Genomic DNA, 24127 nt, shown 5'->3' on the forward strand with positions numbered 1-24127 from the left:
TATATGCATCTGGATAATCAAAGTGAGCTAGTGGCATTCTTGAAAAGTCAAGAAAGTGTAGTGGGAAGAAAGTTATGTTAACACCTACAAATACAGTTGTGAAACAAATTTTTGCTCAGGTTGAGTTAAATGTATAGCCTGAAAATAATGGGAGTCAGTGAACAAATCCTCCTATAATGACAAATAATGCTTCTATTGATAAGATGTAATGAAATTATGCTACTACATAATATGTATCATGAAGAACAGGGCCCAAGGATCAATTAGCTAGAGTTAAGTCCTGCTAGACCTCCTACTGTAAATAAGAAAATAAAACATAAGGCTCATTGTACAGCTGGTGATCATTTAATATTTCCTCCATGGAGGGTGGTTTGTCAACTAAATACGTTTTCTTGTAGGAATGGCAATCATTATGGTAGCTGATACAAAATATGTTCATGTGTCAACATCTATGCTGACTGTGAAGTTATGATGAACTCATGCAATAAAGTCTAAAAATCCAATGGAAAAAAAAGAAAAATAAATCAAAAAATAAAAAAGCAGAACCTCTGCCTTCAGCCCAAACCTACAGAATCAGAATCAAAATCCTCACCTTAACAAGACACACAGGTAATTTGTATGCACAAGTTTGAAGAGCACTGCTCTAGACATTAAAACTCATTTACTATGAACATTATATATCTATTCAAATGACAAGCATCAAAGTCAGTTAAAAAGAAAATACCTGAAAGCTTTTTAAAAGATTTCCCCCACCAAGAATTCAGTCTGAACTACAAAATGATCCAATGTGTGTGTGTGTGTGTGTGTGTGTGTGTGTGTGTGTGTGTGTGTTTATGCAGAGTCTCTTGGAGAGCTTATTATTGCATAAAACCTAATCAAAATCAATTAATATCTTTGAAAGCAACTGTAAAAGAAATAAATTGCAAGCTGTATGGTTAAAATACAGGCACCATTTGGCATACTCAATGCAGTATCATAAGAGATAAAATACATTCACATCAACTGACAAAGTTATTATTTGATAAATTCAATCTGTTGATAAACTATTATCTAGAAACTAAAAACAAAGCAAAACTCTGCTCCCTCATTCTAAAAGCACTGCTTTGCTACCTGCAAATGTAATGCTTACTCAATTTTATTGTAATCAATCAAAAGCCATAAAGTAATGCAACAGAAATGAACCACATCAATTAAACACTCAGGGACAATTTTTCAGGAAAGCTAAGTTTTATAACCCTAAATAAAGGGAACTTAATTTACAGAAAGAAATCTGGGCAATAATTTTCTTCCAACACAGGCCAGGGGCAGAAAGTGTACAAAGGGCAGCTATGAGAAACACACTGGTAGTTTGAGCAAATTTAAAACATCCTCCATAATTTCCTTATTAGCTCTAAGATTCCGCTTTTTTTGGATTTTTTTTGGATTTTTTTAACTTTCCCATCTGGGAAGAAAATGTGTGACCTACTAAAGACCTCAAAAAGCAATTCATTTTAAATACCAAGAATATACCATTAGATGTAACACAAAAATCATTTTTTTTGTGAAAAATAACTATTTTCCAGAACAACAACAATAAAAACTTAGGGAGAATACTGGCACTGTTTTATGGTTTTACAAATATTTTTAATGTGTGGCTTAGTAGAAAACAGATAAATTATCTTATTAGTTTCAGTTTATTATAACATTAATGTGGAATCTGAAAACATATCAATAAACATTTTGATCTGTGACATTAAAATCCCTGATTCTGACCTTGTATTTTGAACAGATCTTTTTCACAATCATTATTTTGTAACATCATGCATTGACCATTTGGGAATTATTTGTTTACTGAATTAATGTAGATCTCCAAATGCTGACACATTTCTTACATAAAATTTCTTAAAAAGCAGATGTTAAAATGACCACCAATCTCATCAGAAAATTGTTTTAAGAATAATAAAGCTGTCGAGCTCATGGTAGCAGATATGTTTTCCAAAATTCCAATTTTCACGTTATCACTGGCAACAAATATTGTCAGTTGCTGTCCTTGCAATGAGAGATTCACTTCATTTATTTTAAAAAACTGTCTTACAAATGCCCAAATATGAATAACCACACGCTCTGTCAGTCACTCTTTCAAATAAAAAAAATGGTGTTTCACGAACAAAGTGACTTGTTTGGCCTGCCCTCAAACAAGGGCACAAGTGCTTTTCCTTAAGACAGCCATCATTTTTGACATACAGCAGAAGTGCTTTATATACACTCTCCATTTCATCACAAAGCAGATTGAAAAGGCATGTAGTTAATAATAATCAATAACCTGTACTGCTTCATCCAGAATAGTCTTAAGTGAACGACTGTGGCAGTGAGGAATACGATAACCACTTGCACAGTGTGGTGCGTGCACTGCCCGGCTTTGTGCTATGGCACCAACAGTTTTACCCACCATCTCTTTTGCAGGTGAGTACAAATGGAAACACAGAGGAAAGGGAAACTAGCATCTTATTATTATTACAGAAATAGATTTACCCTCATGGATCTTTTCAAAGAGCTTCGGGTACCCCTATGGGTCCACAGACTGCTTTGAGAACCATTACACTAAAACAACCATAACAATTTGAAGCTTTTCCTATCATTATTACAACCCACTGATTCATTCAATGGGTAATTACAGAGGGCTTGGTGTGTAGTGCCAGCTGGGCACCATACAGTGTGTGAGTGTTTTGAGCGTCTCTGGGTCATTCACTCATGTACCTCAAGTTTGTAGAATAGTGCTTGGCTGGCACACAGCAGGTTTCTGGTATTTGCTGAATAAATAAATAAAAGTGTAGCTGTGATATATTTTAACCTAGATTTCAAAGTCTTAGAGTGCATCCTTCTCACCCATGCAAATAATCTAATTATGGGAATTATTTTTCAACGTAATGGGAAAGACTAATGTGTTAGGCAATGTGGAACCTTTACCCTCATTATTCTTGGAGTAGTTTCATCTTCAGACCATTCTAAACTTAAAATATTATATATACCAGCAGGCTTTGATTTGCATGGTACCATAGTAACTGAAAGTCACACATATCAGAACCATATCCTCACTCTGTATGGTCCTATGGTAATAAAACCTGTGGTAACATGGTACTGTGCAAAGCACATTAGTGCAAATGACAGGGAAATAAACGCCAATGACCCACACACTCACTTTTAGTAAAATGGAAAGGAAAGCATCTTAGGAAGAATGGGTGAGCAGCCTTTAGGCAGTGACTCTGAATGAGTGTCGCTTACAGGAAAGCAAATTAGACACTTAAAACGACTTTTCAATCTTTTAACATACCTCCCTCCCACAATCCATAACCCTCTGAGAATCACTGCCTAGTGATCAACTAACAGAGGTATTTCAATCCTTCAATAGTATTCGTGAATTGCTTGGGGAGCAGGGGCTGAAAAATCAAGGTGGTTAAGGGGAAAGACAGACCATGTTATAAAATACTGGGACAAAATTAAGTTACAATAAATCTGGACTGGTCTTAAAAAGTACAGGAATTAAAATTTCTCAAAACACACTCAGATCTTGTCTTTGGACTTCTGTCTCCTAACCCTTCTCACAATTCAATCAAAATAGCCTTAGAGTTACTCAACAGTGTTAAGCTGTATCCCTCCCTACTCCTATGCCTACATCTAAACTCAGGACTTTGTTCTTCCTATTTGAGATTTTTTTTTAATGAATATAAATATTCCAAAATATTTCAGATTTTAAATGTAGTACATTCAGTTCCAACAAACAGGCATTTATACATACAATGTTTAAATGGATCTGCCAAGAGTTAGGAATAAATCGAAACCTATATGGATGAACACTAGTGGCAGCTTAGGCATTAAAAAGTATCATGGGAGAGGCAATAAACAAGTTCACTTAAAACAAAAATTCTACTCATAAGTCTACTTACTAAATACCACAAGTGGGATAAATGGGAAATGCTACTTCAACTATACCTTAAAATGCACTGTGATGTTCCAAGGAAGAGCTGAACTTGATGCAAGAAGATCAAATAACAAACCAATTGGATAATGCCTAAAAACAAAAGAGTACGTTTTAAGAAAGAGTACTTTAAAGTTATAACTACAACTACAAAATAAACTTCAGCACATATTGTAACATCAAATATCAGGGGGCTTTAACCACAAATCACAGGAAGACAACATTTTACACAGTTACTTGCCTAAGCTAATATGGTATTGTTGCCAGGTACTAGTCCTTCTTCTAACCATTTCATTCCCCAACGAAGCCTCAATATACATAATGGGATTGTGCTAAAATATCGTTTATCAGTCATGACCACTATTATATCACAGTACTGCAATACCTGATTATCATCCCAGTGTTCATATTGGACAACCAGTTTTTTAAAGCTTATTTACATTTCTTTTTTTATTTTTAAAACAACTTAAAATTTTAGAAAATTTTAAGAAGAAGAGCACCTAAGAAAGCATACAATCATCCATTTTTGGTTATTACTACAGCATATAAATTTACAGCCTTCTATTTATGCATACATATCTAAATATAGATTAAGCTTATCCTTTACATAATACTATACCCTGCTTTTTTCATATAACATCATGTCAACATTTTCCAAAGTCACTAAATATTTTTCTGCAACCTCAAACTAAAGTGGGTTTTTTTTTTTTTTTTAACGTTTATTCTTGAGACAGAAACAGAGCGTGAGCACGGGAGGGGCACAGACACACACACACACACACACACACACACACACACACACACACACACAGAATCTGAAACAGGCTCCAGGCTCTGAGCTGTCAGCACAGAGCTCAACGCAGGGCTCAAACCCACGAACTGTGAGATCATGACCTGAGCCGAAGTCAGACGCTCAACCGATTGAGCTACCCAGGTTCCCCTTTTTAAAATAAATTCTATGGGGCACCTGGGTGTCTCAGTCGGTTAAGCGGCTGACTTCAGTTCAGGTCATGATCTCTCAGCTCTAAGGCTCATGAGTTTGAGCCCCGCCATCGGGCTCTGTGTTGACAGCTTAGAGCCTGGAGCCTGCTTCTGATTCTGTGTCTCCCTCTCACTCTGCTCCTCCCCTGCTCACGTTCTGTCTCTTTCTCTCTCTCAAAAATAAACATTAAAAAAAAATTTTTTTAATAAGAAAAAATATATTCTGGACTTCTAAATAAGAGAACATTTCCTAATATAACTTTACTCACAGTGAAGCAAATTATTTAGCAATAAATACAAGGTTAATAATACAAACCTTGCAGATTTCAACAAACCTTATTTTTAAAATCATCCTTTCAAAGAATCTAAAGTGGCTTAAATAATGAAATAGAATTAAATAATACTCCCCAAAAAAGCAAAAACACGACTAGCTGGTATCCTATACAGTTCTGTCCTTTGAATGTCAGTGAGTTATGCCTAGATTTAAAAGCTGAAAAATTTGGAAATACATCTAATTCCTCTCAAAATGGTGACCCAATACATTGCCTAACCAAGATTCAAATATTAACTAATACTAGTTATGTTTGCTTACATCTACACAACATAATTGTGAAAAAGTCATCAATTACTAGAGATCATGTATTTATTTAGAAATAATTTAGAATGAATGCCCCGCTAGTAAAATAAAACAGTAGGTAGTTTTAGTCACATATGTGTTATATCTCTTAATAACACCCTCGAACGTCTCTATTTGAAAGTTAGCATCTAACACAAATCTTTCATAACCAAATATGAGTACTGAAGGAAATTCTGGATTACCTAAATAATAGAATGTTTCCTTCAGAAACATTTCAGAAGCCATGGAAGTGGAAAAAAGAAAAAAAGAAAAAAAAAAAGCCCTAGCCTGCCAAAAACTAAAATAAAAATAATAATTAAAAAAAAAAAAACAAAATAAAAACGCTGCTTTATAGAAAAGTTATAGATTCTATCCAATTCTCATCCTTCTCTCTGAACTTCTTAAATTGTATGAGCTCTATATAATGCCTTGTATTTTTACAAAAGAGACCTCTATTAGTTCTATTCTAGGAGTTCTAGTTCATCATTTTAGGAATTATTTCATTATTCATCAATTATTCCCATCTATGCTTTAAAGATAAAAAAGACTAAAATAGTAGCAATTTGGAAGAATAATGGCATGCCTAGAAGGATGATACAATAATGCATCCTTCCATTTTCTCACTGTTTCACCTAGAATATCATATTTCAAGAAAGCATAAAGTAAGGATCCAGACCCCATCTGCTTTTAGGTATCATTAACATGGCTGAAAGCAAAAAAAATGTCTTGTTTTCCATGCATAGTGGGAAAGAGAGGAAACACTGACAAGGGAAGATGTTATGCAATTATCCGATAAATCAGATGATTTTTACAAAAAGAGCAGTACTTTAGACTTTAGACTGTAAAACTGATCATTTAAGTGAAATCTCAGATTATGAGTCATTAGATGATATTCTAGGCGAATTTTACAGAATTCAAAAACTAATTAATGAACAATGTATTTTTTTGGTTATATATATGTATGTATATACTTATATAGATAGATACATATTTTTAAAATTCAAGTTAGTTAACATATGGTGTAGTGTTGGTTTTAGGAGAATTTAGTGATTCAGCAACTTACATATAACACTCATCCCAACAAGTGCCCCCTTAATACCCATCACTCATTTAGCCCATCCCCCCACCTACCTCCCCTCCAGCAACCCTCAGTTTGCTCTTTATATTTTAGAGTCTCTTCTGGTTTGCCTCCTTCTCTGTTTTTATATTATTTTATTTTTCCTTCCTTTCCCTATGTTCATCTGTTTTTGAATAATGTATTTCTAAAGAGATGGCATTCTTTTTTTTTTTTTTTTTTTTTTTTTTTCAACGTTTATTTATTTTTGGGACAGAGAGAGACAGAGCATGAACAGGGGAGGGGCAGAGAGAGAGGGAGACACAGAATCGGAAACAGGCTCCAGGCTCTGAGCCATCAGCCCAGAGCCCGACGCGGGGCTCGAACTCACGGACTGCGAGATCATGACCTGGCTGAAGTCGGATGCTTAACTGACGGCGTCACCCAGGTGCCCCAAGAGATGGCATTCTTATCCACTTAGTCGTTCAACAGCAAGAATTCCATTATACAATATTTTATGACAAGAATCTGGATCATTTTTCTAAAAAGATGTGTGATAGTATTTTTACATCTTGTATGCTATTTGTGCACTGCAATTTACCTGATAGGAAGCAGGTAAGTGCTAAAGGCAGATTTGTACCAAAGATGACAGGAAGGAATCATATGACGTAGAAATGAAAAAGTATTGATCATTCGAATTGGTATTTACTAATGTAAACACAAGTTTTACAACAAAATCATGATCTGTCAAAGGTTTTAAAAACTTCTTTAAGCATTGCTGTAAAGTACCAGTAAGCCAGAACCTCTTAGAGGTCTATTTACATGACAACAAATGAGTAGTTAGTTGCATTCAGAAGACACTGCCCATTTCAGGTATCTGTACCTTCAAAACCAGGAAAATACGGAGTGAAAATCTGAATTTGCTGTATTTAAATACTTCTTAAAGTCTCTAATAAAGTTGTCATTCACTATTCCTTTATTCGTCTCTAAGTTATTTATAAAATGACTTAAACATATGTCTGTCTGTGTATCTATCTAAGTTCACTTCCTCAGATGGTAAATGAAGACTCTATCTATCTAAGTTCACTTCCTCAGATGGTAAGTGAAGACTCTTTATCCTGATAAATATTAGGATGAAATTTAAATATTATGGTTCCTAATACTTATATTTAAATATAAATGTATGTAAAGTATTAATATAAAAGCATTCTAAATGTAATAGCTAATAACTACCCTGTAACACTCCTTAAAAATAAAACTGCACCAAAAAAAAACCATTTACTTCCTTATACTGTCCAGTCAACATCTACAGCTTATATACGGCTCAAAGCAGGTGTTTATGTCAGAATGATTTTGATGCAAGGATACCAACTCCAAACAAATATACTATCTGAATTAACTGGTTCCAAGATTGCTTATTTCTGATGAGTTTATTAATATGCAAGAAAATCTATAACCAAAAACAGAACTGGCAAAAATTAAAGGTACTGAATTTCTCTTACACTATAATCTGATTTACATCAAGGGTTTCAAAAGTACTAATTTGTACAACTCCTCTAAATAGATATTCTACATAGTTTTGTCAGGAGGCTGCTAACCCACAACACAGAAACCACATAAGCCATAACTATAAGTAAATCATAATGTAGCCATTTATCTGTTATGTTGCTACTCCTGCCAATCTAATCTAAATTTAACAGAAAAGGAAGCGGTGAGGATATGAACCTGGAATATATCCCAGAAGAGAGCCAACAGTAAAGGTTCCATCTACCGCCCCATAACAACTGACTGTGCCAGAAGTTAGTGTGAGGTCTATTTTTCACATTTTATTCGTTTTCTTTCTCTTCCTTAAACTGATCTAGTCTTTTCTAAATTCAATTTCTCAAAATGAGTAATATTTTCATTATTCTTTGCATAAGCTGTTTCTTCTTCACCCTTTCATTACTGCTAAAATACATACACACATACTGGCCACATGTATAGCAATAACGGATATGTTCCTAAGTCAGCCAAGGGTGCTCACAGTAGTCTAAACATCTGCAGTGGGATAATAAAGCAGTATTTTAACATCAGCAGCAAAAGAAAGCTTCCCCATATACTAGAGAACTGTCATCCTACTCCATGTCACTGAAATAAATGCAGCCTATTCATAAGTCTGTTACAGTGATTCACTAGAAACAGGATTACATTTCATTGAATAAAAAGGGCACAACTCAAATGTACACCAAAGTAATTTAATGATTACAATAAATTTTGCCCTGCTTCATCTATGGAACAAACAACTGTAGACTAGCACTGTGTTTCACAGCTTTCTAAACCTATTCTTATGCATGAAAAATTACAAAAATAACCAAGGGGATACTAAATGTCTAAAATGCTAAGTAAGCCACATTTCAAAATTCAAGTTTACAAAATAATGTATAAAATTTTAGAAGTTCAAAACCTTAGAAAAATGACTATCCATAAGAGAGAAAAGCCTGCACAGTGTTTATGATTAAGATGTCATTTTGTTAAAATTTACTTCTGAAACCACACAGATATAGTATTAAATTCTGGGTCATTCCGTTTATGTTTAAGATCAAAATCAGTGCCGCTTTTTTTTTTTATTCAAAAGGTAGTTTCAACTTCTTACTTTCAACAATCAGTCCTGAAAATAAGTCAGTTTACCTAAGATAATAATAATAAGAAAGGAAAACTTTTTCTAAAACTTATACTGAAGGCCTAAGATCTAACCAATATTAGGGTATACAAAGTATTCTTTTGAACAACCAGAAACTGTTCTCTTAAAATAAGTCTAATACAAAAGTAACAAATACAAACTTTGGACACTTGATTCATGGTAAAAAGAAACTTCACCTTTTAAAATGCAATGTTAGAGCACCCTCTGCTGACTAATCAACTCAAATCACTCTTAAAAAAAAAAAAAAAAAAAAAAAAGATCCTTACATTTGAGTTAGATCAGCACTTTCCACCTGCCATGTAATTTTTAAAACAAAGGACTGTAGAGGATAAAACACTAATCAAATAAAGACCCCTCGGATTCTCTCTATAAATCAACAATATCCTAAGTATTCATTATGTGTATACCACTGCTTTTAAATATCTTTCTATTCTAAGACGGACAATTAACATAAGCAATGCAGAGAGAACATACAGAATTAAAAAAAAAAAAAAACAACTAGCAAATAGAATATCAGCAGGTGTGGTAGAAAGAGCCCTGAACTGAGAACTCAAAATCTGGTCCTACTCACTCATTTGAGCAAGTTATTTTATTGATTGGAGCCTCATTTTCTCAATAAAAAGAAGAGACTAATTTAATTTAGATTCATTCATGCAGTGAACAAACATTTACTTAGCACTTCTTACGTACTGCTACTTAAGGTACAAAGCCCATACTGAAGTATCTCGTGCAGATATTTAAACAATCATAACAATAAATATGAATAGGACTTCTAGAGTAAGAAAGAATATCAATTTATGCTCTTTCTTCCTTCTTTTATGAATTATCTTGTGTTTGATTTTTTTCTCACTTGACTTTAGTTAAAACTCCAAAGAATCAGGTATAAGAAAGATGTTATCATCCTACTCAAATACATGTTCTTCTACTCTTTAAGACACTTGCATGGTCTCAAAAGTCCAAGTCCTACAAAACTTCAGTAGTAGCTGCTTCTCTACATGATTATCCTATATGAAGCCCACTGCTTAAATGCCAGACATTGATAGCCTATGACTCCTTTAACACAGGGAAGATAACTCCTTTAATGTGGAAGAAAACCGCAATAGTTAGGAGGAAAAAGAGAAAAAGATCAAGACTTAGCCCAGAGGTCCTAGGTTACATTCACACCTCTGGAAGCTATTCCTTCCTCAAATACAGGGAGTACCTAACAATATGGTAGTTAGTCCCCCATATCTGTAGGGGATATATTCCGAGACTGCCCCAGCAGGTGCCTGAAACCACAGATAGTACCAAACTCAACACATTTTACATTTTTTCCTAAATGTACCTATGATAACGTTTCATTTATAAATTAGGCACAGTAAGGGACTAACAACAACAGAACAATTACATTAAGTTATAATAAAAGTTACATGAAGTGGTCCGTCAAAATATCTTACTGTACTGTACTCACCACTCTTCTTGTGATGATGTGAGATGATAAAATGCCTACGTGATGAGATGAAGTGAGGTGAATGACATATGCATTATGGCACAGCGTAAGGCTACTACTGACCACCTTCCGACAATACGTCAGAGGAGATCACCTGCTTCCAGACCACGGCTGACTGAGGGTAAATGAAACTACGGAAGCAAAACCGCAGGATAAAGGGGGACTACTGCACTAAAGGCAGAGTTTTAACAAAAGCCATTAAAAACAATGAGCTTACAACAAGACATATAACTATGAGAGTGACATCACGCATAATAAAAAGTTATCACCCCAAAACATACAATAAAGATATGTGACCACAGTTACTTTCATACAAGCTCTCTAAAAGTAAAACTAATTTTAATTTTACTCTTTAATAAAAGACTTTCAGAAGGGATAAATCCTGACAAAGTAAGGACATGATATAGTTAAGCCAAGATCATTACTCCATAGTAACAGGGAGAAATGAGCCCAAACATTATTTACTGATACAGAATACAAATGTATAGAATACAAATCCTATCAAATACAAAAACAACCACCATACAGGATGGATTAAAAAGCAGCTGAAGGATGATGACTAAGCACTCATTTACTTATAAAAGTTAAATTGAGGTTTCCCATCATTTTCAGAGTTTCTCATTTGGGGGTGGTTTTGTACCCCTCCACCCCGGGACATTTGGCAACATTTTTTATAATCATGAATAGAGGGAATATTACTAGCACTGGTAGGCAGAGGTCAAGGCTGCTGCCAAAAATCCTGCAATGTATAGGATAGCCCTTCCACAACAAAAAATTATCTGGGTCAAAATGTCAACAGGGCTGTTGTTGAGAAGCCCTACTTTACAATGATAAAATTGAAAAGCCTAGTGTCAGTCACATGGATTCTTACAATAATGTGTATGCAACTAATACACATAAAGCAATGTAACTTCAATACCCAACTATAATACAGATAGAACTGCCAAGAATATAGATATATCCTATTGCTATTCAGCCACAATCTTTCCCCCTCCTTCCTTTCCCTCAACTCTCCTGGTCCTTGCTCCTCTTACACTTCTTTTAAGCCACCTTCCCATTCCAAAACCTCCAATTCTGAGAAATAAAAAGAAACAGAAAACATGGACTTATCTGTGCTGTCTGAGATCTAGAACTAGTCAAGAGTCATAATGAGTCTGATATATGACTATGAAGCTCATCAGTACGGTTTTTACTAAAAAATGAATGCTATAAAGAACTTTGTCATCCTTTCCCGGAATTGCCTCAGAAAGTTGGAGACGTGACCCATAACCCAATACAAAATCACCTTGTAGGTTTCTAAACCATCATGAAACATCTATTCACTCGTGGGAATTCATCAACAGAAGGTAAGTTCCAAAAGTTCACTCCTTATTTCTAAGTAATGCTTGTATTTAAGTCAACTGCACTTATTAAACATCTACTAGCTTCCTTTTTGATAAGACTCTTTTAAAACTCTTCATTTTAATATTCCAAGATTCAGAATCCAAGTCTACTTTTAACCTATTTATACGTTTCATAATTTCCTTCTAGTCTTGACTCAGTCTGTTATCTTTTCATTCAACTACATTCATATGGCAGCATTTCAACACCTATATCCCAGCATACCTTGAACCTTTTCTTTTTATATGCCTCTCTCTGTAATTTCCCCAGTTTCATTAAATATTTTTGGAAGCACAATTTACAAAACTCCCTACAGTAACAGAGAAAGCACAAAATACATCATCTGTACATGGATAAGCCCAGATTTAGGATTTATTTTCAATATGTTTCTTCAGAATGATATAATATCAAAATTATTTTTCACATAAAAAGAAAATCAATATATTTTAAATACTAAACCAAGGCTAGATAAAATGTGCATATTGGCACAGTGATCAACTAAATGTGGCAATCGGTTGGAAAGATGCCATTTTAGGTAATCATGTGCATATAAAGATCTATTATAAAAACTTTGGAAATAGAACCAAAATTGAATACTGTCACAGAGTGACATTCTTAGGGGAGTCTTAAATGTATCTGAAGAAAGGAAAAAAAACAACAACCGCATAACCAAATACACTACTATTATGCTATAGAAAAATCTACTGTTGAAAATATATACAAATGTGTCCAGTCTCCCATGCACCCAACAGAAGGAAGAAATATTTTCAGTAAAATATTTGAATAAAATGCACTGTATTATATGAGCTAGACTAGTGATTTATTTCTTTATATAACTTTTTAAAAATTGCTAGAGGGCACTATACCTTCTTAAAGCTAGCATATACTCAATGCTTAAAAATGCAGAAAAATTCACTCACCATTTCAGTGGTGTGCCTTCATATTCAAACCATATCTCACTAATGTCTTCTTGTCTCATAACCTTCTGAAAGTGCTTTTTCACTTTGTCAGTTACCAACGTCAAATAACTTACTCTTGGCAAAAGCAACTGAAATGAAAATTTGTAAAACCGTATTTATTTACTATTTTTTTTAAAATGTATATACTAAATAGGTTTTTGAATCTTAAGGAAAAACAGCCATGTTCTTTGCATTATTTTGAATATTCCACACAAAGTCAACTGCTTTTTATAGCAAATCCTTTATAGGCTAAAGGTTAATAACTTTAAAATTTTCTTGTCATTACTTAAAGTACAGCTTATAGTATAAGTACCTAGAATAAACAACACAAATCAATCTACATACAATCTTTCTGTAATACTTTTCTCCAAATAAAAATACAATGTAATCAGATGTCATGCTATTTAGGATGCTTCTTACTTCTATTAAATTTAACTTAAAAATTAATATGATTCACCTGAGTTAATTAAACTGTTCTGAGAAGATAATCAACTCAGTCCTAATGTACATCTTGACTTATCAATCAGGACTTCTCAATTGGTCCATCATGTTTTGATAATCTACTGTGTATTAGGTTACTCGCAATGAAGAAGAACACCAAGACAAAGATATAATCTGTCTTCTTCTATATGAGGCTAAAATAAAGGCAAAAAAAAAAAAATTCATAAGAAGTACTTACAAAAATACTTCATTGCAGCAACAGAGAGGCCTTTAAAGGTCAAATAGAAGGTCATTTAATGAACAAGAGGGGCCCACTATGATAGCATGAATAAAAGGATGGCACAATGAGAAACAGTATTTGAGGAATATTCTAGCAGTCTGTACATAAAAGACTTAAAGAAGGTAAGATTATAGACTGGAAATCTGTTAAGGAAACATCACATGAGGAGATGGGCATGAAGGAATGGAAAAGTGAGAAAGGTCTGGAAATCAGTCAGACAGATTTTGGTTACTACTAATCAAAAAACTGAAGGAGAAATATAAGTTAAAGATGATTATTGAGCTACACATTTAAATCTTTAATTTTTTTTTAATGTTTATTTTTAAGAGACAGAGAGAGAGAGAGCATGCAATCAGGGGAGGGGCAGAGAGAGGGGGGGAGACAGAATCTGAAGCAGGCTCCAAGTTCTGAGCTGTCAGCACAGAGCACGATGCAGGGCACGAACCCAGGAACCCATGGGATCATGACCTGAGCCAAAGTCTAATGCTTAACCAACTGAGCCACCCAACCAGGCACCCCTAAAGCTTTAAAGTGCAATAAGACACAAGCTTAAGATGTAATGCCGGTAGACTGGTGATCCTGCCACTGTCCATCAACTCCTTCAATCCTGTCTTCACAGAGCCTGGGGCTACTTGGACTTTGGAGAAAGAAAAGTCTGGGAGGGAATATTGGGCTAGGTAAACCTTCAACCAGCATAGTTATAATGGCCATCATTGTTTTTCCCCCACCAAAGATACCCAGAAAGAAAACATGAGAGTATGTAAGAAAATTGACTAGAATTTTTATAAAGAACACACAAGTGGATAAAAGTGGCTGGGGCGCCTGGGTGGCTCAGTTATTAAGCATCCAACTTCAGCTCAGGTCATGATCTCACGATTTGTGAGTTTGAGCCCTGCATCATACTCTATGCTGACAGCTTGGAGCCTGGAGCCTGCTTTGGATTTTGTGCCTCCCTCTCTCTCTGTCCTTCCCCCACTCACACTCTCTCTGTCTCTCAAAAAAAGGAATAAATGTTAAAAAAAATTTTTTTAAAGGAGTACAAGTGTCAAAAATTTATGTTTTTCCCTCCTTTGTAGTAGATACTCTAGCCATTTCTTACTTTCTAAGCTTCTGTCTTTTGCTGGTAAAATTGTCTTGTTATTCTCTTTCAGCTGCTTTTGACAGGCTAACTCTGCTGCATTTTTCATGCTGTTTATTCAGTTATGTCTTTTGGGGGTGCCCAGGTGACTCAGTCAGTTAAGCATCTGACTCTCAATTTTGGCTAAGGTCATGATCTCAACCTCAGGAGATGTGGAGCCTGCTTAAGATTCTCTCTCTTCCTCTTCCTCTGCCCCTCCCCTGCTTGTGAGCACATGTACACACTCTCAAGAAAACAAATTAATTAATTAATTAATTAAAGTGAAAAAGTTGTCTTTTGGTTAGTAAATCAAGTAGAACTACTGGGCTGGGGAATACATACAAAGAGAAATACTCTGGTTAAGGGAACTAATATTTAATCACAGAAAATCAAGATAACAAGCCCCAACTGGGTAAGAGAATATGACAGTGGTCCTAGGGACAACAGGGTACAGGGGGTAGGAGGTAGCTGGCATGCTCCAGGATGGAACGGAAGGTACTTGTTAATACTAGAACTAAGCTTTTGGATAGCAATGTGGATTCAACAAAATGTTAAGTTCCTCTTTTATAAAGAAACAACTAGAATGTGGATTAGGGAAGAAAAGAAAAAGGAAATGAATACAGTATGTAAGAAAAAACACTAGCTGTTTTACAGGAAATTATCAACTCTATTTTATATGCAGTTTAAACAACTTGCAGAATCATATTCTATTAAAGAAATGGCAAAGAAAAGATTCATTAAAATCAGAAATCACAGAATCAAATACAAATGTAATGTGGGCATCTCTAAGAAATTAAAATAGCGTAATAAATTAGCCATTTTTTTAAATAAATAAGTACAGAATTGACCCTTGAACAACGTGGGAGTTAGGGGTGTCAACCCCCACATGGTTCAAAATCCATGTATAACTTTGTCTCCTCAAAAACTTAAACTACTAATAGTCTCTTGACTGGAAGCCTTACCAATAACATAAACAGTCAAATAACAAGATATTTTGTATGTTATATGTATTATATAGTCTTATAATAAATAAAGAAAGCTAAGAAAATGTTACTAAAATCATAAGGAAAAGAAAATACATTTACAACACTGAACTGTAAAACAGATCAGCATATAAGTGGACCCACACAGTTCAAACCTGTGTAAGAATCAACTGTAATCTATTAGTCTAATAAGCTTTATACTAGTAAATCCAAAACTTTTAATTTAAAATGTCTGTTGTAATTAAATAATAATCTATTCTGTAGAGAATATTAACCTATGGATATTATAAGAAAAGAAAACACATCAGGACTAATGAGCACGGATATCATCTCCTGATTTTGGGGTGTCGTACCACATGCCTAGGGTTCAAAGTTACTGAAAAATTCACAAATGATTTTCACGAAATGAAAACTTCTTTACATAAGGAATGCGGAGTATTAGAATGTAAGCTCCAATAATACAGGGATTTTTGTTCTGTCCACTGCTACATTCCAAATGCCCAAAATAGTGCCTGCTTTATACAATAGGCACACTATATATATTTGCTGAATGAAACACAGATCCCAAAGGTTAAGTGACAAAAAGCCAAAATGATAATTAATAAAGAATTCCCATTCTTAAGACAGAATCTATACCAAAATGTACTTGGAATCTTCTTTTCTAAATTGGGTCTGTGGGAGTAATCTGTAACTAATATAAATATCTATAGCAGCACTAAAAAATGACACTAAGATTTGAGAATGGCTATATTAGAGTAAGTATAGATACAACTTATCTGGTAAATATTTAAGTAAGTAAAAATAAAGGGGCGCCTGGGTGACTAGTTGGTTAAGCGTCCAACTTCGGCCCAGGTCGTGATCACACGGTTCACGGGTTCGGGCCCTGTGTTGGGCTCTGTGCTGACAGCTCAAAACCTGAAGCCTGCTTCAGGTTCTCTGTCTCCCTCTCTCTTTCCCCCTCCTGCACTCGCTCTCTGTGTCTCTCTCTCTCTTTTTCAAAAATAAACATTTAAAAAAATGAAAAAAAAAACAGTAAAATAACATAATCCTGTCTTCTATATCCAAATTGTACCATTCACTGATTTTCTTAGATGTATTTCATTGGTTTACTTTTTTTTAATTGTGGTAAAATATATCTTGCATAAAATTTGCCATTTAAGCCATTTTTCAGTGTATAGTTCATTGGCATTAAATACATTCACACTGTTGTGCAACCATCACCACTCTCCATCTTAAGAATTTTTCATCAGCCCAAACTCAAATTCTGTACCAATGAAACAGTAACTCCCCTATTCTTCTCTTCCCTGGGCCCTTGGGAATCACTTTCCTAACTTGTTTCTTTGAATTGGACTATTCTAGGTACCTTGCCTAAGTGGAACCATAAAATATTTGTCCTTTTGCATCTGGCTTATTTCACTTTAATTAATGTCTTTGAGATTAACTTCTTTTAATATGAAAAGGATTATCCCTCTCTAGGGAAACTGTCAGCTACATGGCATCAATCCATCATTCTCTTATTCCTCATGTAGCACTATCAAGTACTCAGTGAGTATTACACAAGTGATTCATTTTTTTTCTATACAGCTTGCAAGGAATACAGGAATAGCTGTACAGATTACTTATGTTTTTGAAAAAGGTAGCTGCAATATTATTTATTTGTGCCAAATCCTATTTTGTCCAACAATTTTCAATTATAAAATTAGAGGCTTATTTACCTGGAACAAAAGTAGAATTAAAATATACTAGAATTCTGTTCCATTTCAATGCATGAGGCATCACACCAGACAATGAAGACAGAGCACTGAATGAGACAAGAGTTCCTCCCACAGTACTAACAGGCTAGATAGATGGTCAGCAAAAACAAAATTACAAATGTGATGAATGCAAGGAGGAAGGAAAGAGTGCTACAAGACAAAGTAGCAAAGGAATTTAACCTCATCTAGGGGCTTATGGAAAGCCATAACAGGAAACTATGTTTAGGCAACAGCCAGAAGGTAAACAGGAGTGAACCAAACATGAGTGCTGTGAATGTTTGGCTGTGAGTAGGAGTGGAGATACTGCTGCTTATTCCAGACAGAGGAAATACAAGAAGCCATAAAGTGAATATGAGAAGACAAAGATTGGCACGCTGGAGGAACCATAAGAACTTGAATACGACAGGAATAGAGAGGGTTGAGACAGCAGAGTACTGAATAAGGAAGGGACCAGATAAACTACAGGAAGGATCTTAAGATGAGGAAAGGCTACTAAAGGTTTTATTCCAACTAAAAACTGAAAAATGGAAAGAGGGCAAGAATGAAACAGGGAAATTAGTATTATCAAATCCCATCAGTTTTTAAACGGTGGTCTGTCCTCAACAAATCGAATCCAACAGTACATTAAAAGAATCACTCACCATAATCGAATGGGATTTATTCCTGGGCTGCAAGGGTGGTTCGATATTCGCAAATCAATCGTGATACACCACATTAATAAAAGAAAGGGTAAGAACCACACGATCTTCTCCTTAGATGCAGAAAAAGCATCTGACAAAGGACAGCAACCATTCTTAATAAAAATCCTCAACAAAGTAGAGATACAGGAAACATATCTCAACATCATAAAGGCCATATATGAAAAACCCACAGCTAATCATCCTCAATGGAGAAAAACTGAGAGCTTTTCCTCTACGGTCAGGAACTAGATAGGGATGTCCACTCTCACAATTGTTATTTAACACAGTCCTTGAAGTCTTAGCCTCAGCAATCAGAAAACAAAAAGAGGGGCGCCTGGGTGGCGCAGTCGGTTAAGCGTCCGACTTCAGCCAGGTCACGATCTCGCGGTCCGTGAGTTCGAGCCCCGCATCAGGCTCTGGGCTGATGGCTCAGAGCCTGGAGCCTGTTTCCGATTCTGTGTCTCCCTCTCTCTCTGCCCCTCCCCCGTTCATGCTCTGTCTCTCTCTGTCCCAAAAATAAATAAAACGTTGAAAAAAGAAAAAAAAAAAAATTAAAAAAAAAAAAAAAAAAAAGAAAACAAAAAGAAATAAAAGGCATCCAAACCATTAAGGAAGAAATCAAACTTTCACTATTTGCAGACAACATGATACTCTATGTAAAAACCTGAAAGACTCCACCAAAAAATTGCTAGAACTGATACACGAATTCAGTAAAGTCGCAGTATATAAAATCAACGTACAGAAATCTGTGGCTTTTCTATACACCAATAATGAAGCAGCAGAAAGAGAAATCAAGGAATCGATCCCATTTGCAACTGCATCAAAAACCACAAGACACCTAGGAATAAATCTAACCAAAGAGGTAAAAGATCTGTACTGTGAAAACTATAGAACACTTGTGAAAGAAATTGAAGACACAAAGAAATGGAAAAGCATCCCAAGCTCATGGAATGGAAGAACACTGTTAAAATGTCTATACTACCCAAAGCAATCTACACATTTAATGCAATCCCTATCAAAATACCACCACATTTTTCACAGAGCTAGAACAATCCTAAAATGTATATGGAACCACAAAAGACCCAGAATAGCCAAAGCAATCTTGAAAAAGAAAATAAAAGCCAGAGGCATCATGATTCCAGACTTCAACTTATATTACAAAGCAATAGTGATCAAGACGGTACAGCATTGGCACCAAAACAGACATACAGATCAGTGGAACAGAATAGAAAACCCAGAAATGGACCCACAACTATAGGGTCAGCTAATCTTTTAGAAGCAAGAAAGAATATACAATGGGAAAAAAAGACTGTCTCTTCACCAAATGGTGTGGAGAAAACTGGGTAGTGACATGCAGAAGGATGAAACTGGACCACTTTCTTACACCACACATGAAAATAAATTCAAAATGAATGAAAGGGGCACCTGTGGCTCAGTCTAAGGTTAAGCGTCCAACTTCGGCTTGGGTCATGAATTCATGGTTCCTGAGTTCGAGCCCAGTGTTGGGCTCTGCACTGACAGCTCAGAGCCTGGAGCCTTGCTTCGGATTCTGTGTCTCCCTCTCTCTCTGCCCCCCCCTCCCCCCCGCTTGTGCACTCTCTCTCTCTCTCAAAAATAAATAAATAAACATTTTTTAAAAACTCATTATCAAATGAATGAAATACCTAAACATGAGACAAGAAACCATCAAAATCCTAGAGAACACAGGCAGCAACCTCTCTGATGTCAGCCATAGCAAATTCTTACTAGATACGTCTCCTGAGGTAAGGGAAACAAAAGCAAAAATAAACTTTTGGGACTTCATTCATCAAAATAAAAAGCTTCTGTACAGTGAAGGAAACAACAAGACTAAGAGGCAACCTTTGGAATGTGAAAAGATATTTGCAAATGACGTAACTGATAAAGGGTTAGTATCCAAAATCTATAACGAACTCATCAAACTCAATACCCAAAATACAAATAACCTACTTAAAAAATGTACAGAAGACATGAATAGACATTTTTTCAAAGAAGACATCCAGATGGCCAACAGACATATGAAAAGATGCTCAACATCACATCATCAGGGAAATACAAATCAAAACTACAATAAGAGATCACCTCACATCTGTCAGAATAGGTAAAATTAACAACACAGGAAACAACAAGTGTTGGCAAGAATGCAGAAAAAGGAGAATATACTTACACTGTTGGTGGAAATGCAAACTGGTGCAGCCACTCTGGAAAACAGTATGGAAGGGTCCTCAAAAAGTTAAAAATAGAACTACCCTGCAACCCAGCAATTGCACTACCAGATATTTACCCAAAAGTTACAAAAATACTGATTCGAAGGGACACATGCACCCTGATATCTACAGCAGCGCTATCAACAATAGCAAAGTATGTAAAGAACCCAAATGTCCATCAACTGATGACTAGATAAAAAAGATGTGGTATACATACACAACGGACTATTACTCGGCCACAAAAAAGAATGAAACTAGCCATCTGCAACAACGTGGATTGAGCTTGAATGTATTATGCTAAGCAAAATAAGTCCATTAGAAAAAGACAAACAGCATATGATTTCACTCATTATGTGGAATTTAAGAAATGAAACAGATGAACATGAGGGGAAAAAAGAGAGAGGCAAATCATAAAACAGACTCTTAACTGTAGAGAACAAACTGAGGGTTGCTGGAGGGAGAGTGGACAGGGGGGATGGGTTAACTGGGTGATGGGGATTAAGGAGGGCACTTGTGATGAGTACCGGGTGTAGTATGTTAAGTGATGAATCACAAAATTCTACTACTGAAGCTAATATTATACTATATGTTAACTAACTGGAATTTAAATAAACTTAAAAAAGAAAAGAAAAAAAAATAAATTGTAGTCCTAACTAGGCTGTAGCAATGGGTATGGAAGAAACTGGCTAAATTTCAGAGATATTTGAGATGTAAAATCAGATGGATTAAGTTACTAACTGAATGTCAGGGATATGAGAGAATGAAGCAACAAAGGATGGGTCCTTTCTTAATTACTGGTAAGAATAATTAATTAGCTGGGTGACAGATCTACTTGCACAAATAGGAAGGGAGTATGGCAGATGACCAGGCTATCTGGAAGAAATGACGATGAGTCCAGTTTCAAACACACAAAGTTTGAGTGTCTTCGAGACATCTCAGTGAGGATATACAGCAGACAGACATATAGGAACAGAACTCAGGAGAAAAATCTTGGGAGTTGTCAAGATGAAAATGCTCAACAAGAGATTAAAATGGTGGCTCCAGGGGGGAAAGAGTGAAGTGGAGGGGGAAAAAAAAGCAAAGTTCCAAGGAATGCCAACACTAAGGAAGAAGCAAAGGAGAGAGATCTGGCAAAGGAGACCAAAAAAAAAAAACCCAGAATAGTAGAAGCAAAACCAGGATTATGAGGCACTGCACAGCAAGAGAGAACAATGTCACAAAGTGGAGAAAACATCCAAATCAATAGCAAACGCCACTGAGAGATCAAGCAAATGAAAATTCAAAAACAGACTCTAGGTTTGACAAAAAAGATGGTATCAGTGACTTTATCAAGAACAATTCTGTTGGAGTAGTGCGAAAATGTGATTACAGTAAGATAAGTGGAAGGTGGGAAGGAGACAATGAGTACAGACCACCTTTTTCCTAAGTCTGGCTGTGAAGGGAAAGCAAAAGGTTGAAAGAGAAATGGGGTCAACAGAAGGTGGTTTCAGGATAGGAAGGATTTAACATAACATAAATGCTGCAAAAAAAGGAGCTAGTAGGTAGAAGTTGAAAGTAAAATAAAGAGAGAAGGCAGGGGTAGAGGTAAGAGAATATCAGAAACCACCAGCTTCCTGAGAAGACTACAGATGGGATCCAGAGCAGATAGAAGGATAGGGCTTGCCTAGGAGGAAGAACACCTCTTCCATTAAAACAAGAAGAAGTCAGTATGTGTGAATGCAGATATGTTTAGGAGACTTGGTGACAGAAGGTTAAGAAATCAAGAAGTGAGGTCACCTCTTCAGAGTGAAAAATAAGGTCAGGCCTCAGAAAAATAGAGGAGAAGAATAGAGAAAGCTTACTAAGGAAACATAAAAGGACTGCTCTGTAATGTTTACAGTCCACTCAGATTTATGACCATATGCCTAATTGCATGATTTTTGTAACAAGTCACAAAATATGAATGCAAATTAGTATTATGTTTTCATATTAGATAATCTAAACGAAAAGCAACAGTTTAAATGAATACAACAGCAACAACAGAATGAAAGACTACCTAGTTTCCAACAAATTTCTTTCCTTATATTCCCTGCAAAATATACAATTCTCTGACATAGATATGGGATGTAGGCTGAAAGGAGATTTATGCAGAGGTAATAAATCAAAATGCAGAAATAAACAGGAATATATTTAACATTAATATTCTTTTCCAATGGCAAAGACTCTTTGAATAATAATTTAGTTTATAAATGTGGTAGAAATAGATAATTTAAAATCTAGTTTCTAAGAAATAAGGAATGAATGTTATAAAAAGAAAAGTGTAGGGATGCCTGGCTGGCTCAGTCCATGGAGCATGCGACTCTTGATCTCAGGGTTGTAGTTCAAGACCTACGTTGGGTATAGGGATTACTTAAAAATAAAATCTTTAAAAAAATAATAAAACAAAACAAAACAAAACAAAACAAAACAAAGTATATTCCCATTCACCTATCCTTATCACACATCCACTTCAACATGAGTGGACTTTTCAGGCCATGCTAACAATCCTGTTATATCACCTCACCTGAGTTTTGAGAATATCTAGGAAAGAGGTATACTGGCCCTCAGGCTATGTATTTTTATCTCATTTTATCCAGGATCTTTAAAATATTATCATTATTATAAACCAAAGCAATTAAAAATATTCAAGCTTAATTTACAACCACAACACATGTGAACTAAAACCATACTGTCACTGCCATTCTCACCTATAATTCTAAGACTAACCATGTTTTTGTATATTTTCTTCCCATAGGTATTAACTTATGCTTAAGTATGTGTGTATTTAAAGAGCAAAATCTAGATTATGCTACATGATTTTCAACTGTAGTTTTTGTTTAAAATGTATATATGCCTGTCAACCACCACTTTTCAAAAACATAATCATAATTACCATATGAGTTTCTTTTGGGTGAAAAATTAGGGCAAAATACATTAAAAAAAACAATTATCAATTAGACAAAACAATTTTCTTCCTCCTACAGATATCCCCAATACTTGCTGCCATTTTCAATTCAATTAGAAACTGTTGGAAAACAACTTACACTCTACTCTCACAACAATCTTTTCATCTTTAACAGATTCATATACAAAGGAGAAACACTGTAGCCTTCAGATTTTTTTAACTGCAGAATGCTGTCAACCATCATATTCTGATTTCAAAGTAAACAGACTGAAATTACATTTCTCATTTTTGCCACTTTGACCAACAAGACACACACACTCCTTTGTTTAGATACTATTAGAAAGCTGCCTAAGGTGAAGAGCTTGAATTAAAATAACAGAAACTAATTTGGAAATAAAACATAAGTGATATCCTCATCCATATCACAGAAGAAGCAAAAAAAAAAAAAAAAATACATCTAACAACTGAAATTCTTCCAAAAATAAACTGTGACCACATTTTGTTTTTTTACTATGGAAGTTCTTCTAAAGGCAGAAAAGAAAACTGTTAAGATTTCCAAAGTTAAAATGACTTAAATGCATATATTCAGTTATGATAAGCTGAGTACTAG

General features: G+C 35.1%; 1 protein-coding gene across 3 annotated transcripts in view; it reads right to left on the minus strand.

Annotated features, from left to right (window-relative positions):
* ATG5 (autophagy related 5) overlaps positions 1–24127 on the minus strand; it is a 131491-nt gene that overhangs the window by 97289 nt on the left and 10075 nt on the right. Inside the window, exons 2-4 of one of the 3 annotated variants that reach the window (XM_045499177.1) lie at positions 13572–13749; positions 13076–13203; positions 3970–4048 (exon numbers count right to left, since the gene is read on the minus strand). In XM_045499177.1, the coding sequence (XP_045355133.1) occupies positions 3970–4048; positions 13076–13134 (138 nt within the window). In that variant the 5' untranslated portion in view covers positions 13135–13203; positions 13572–13749. The remainder of the gene's footprint in view (positions 1–3969; positions 4049–13075; positions 13204–13571; positions 13750–24127) is intronic. The other 2 variants (XM_045499176.1, XM_045499178.1) reach the window with 2 other exon arrangements.

The sequence above is a fragment of the Leopardus geoffroyi genome, chromosome B2, assembly GCF_018350155.1.
Source record: "Leopardus geoffroyi isolate Oge1 chromosome B2, O.geoffroyi_Oge1_pat1.0, whole genome shotgun sequence".
Lineage (NCBI taxonomy): Eukaryota > Metazoa > Chordata > Mammalia > Carnivora > Felidae > Leopardus > Leopardus geoffroyi.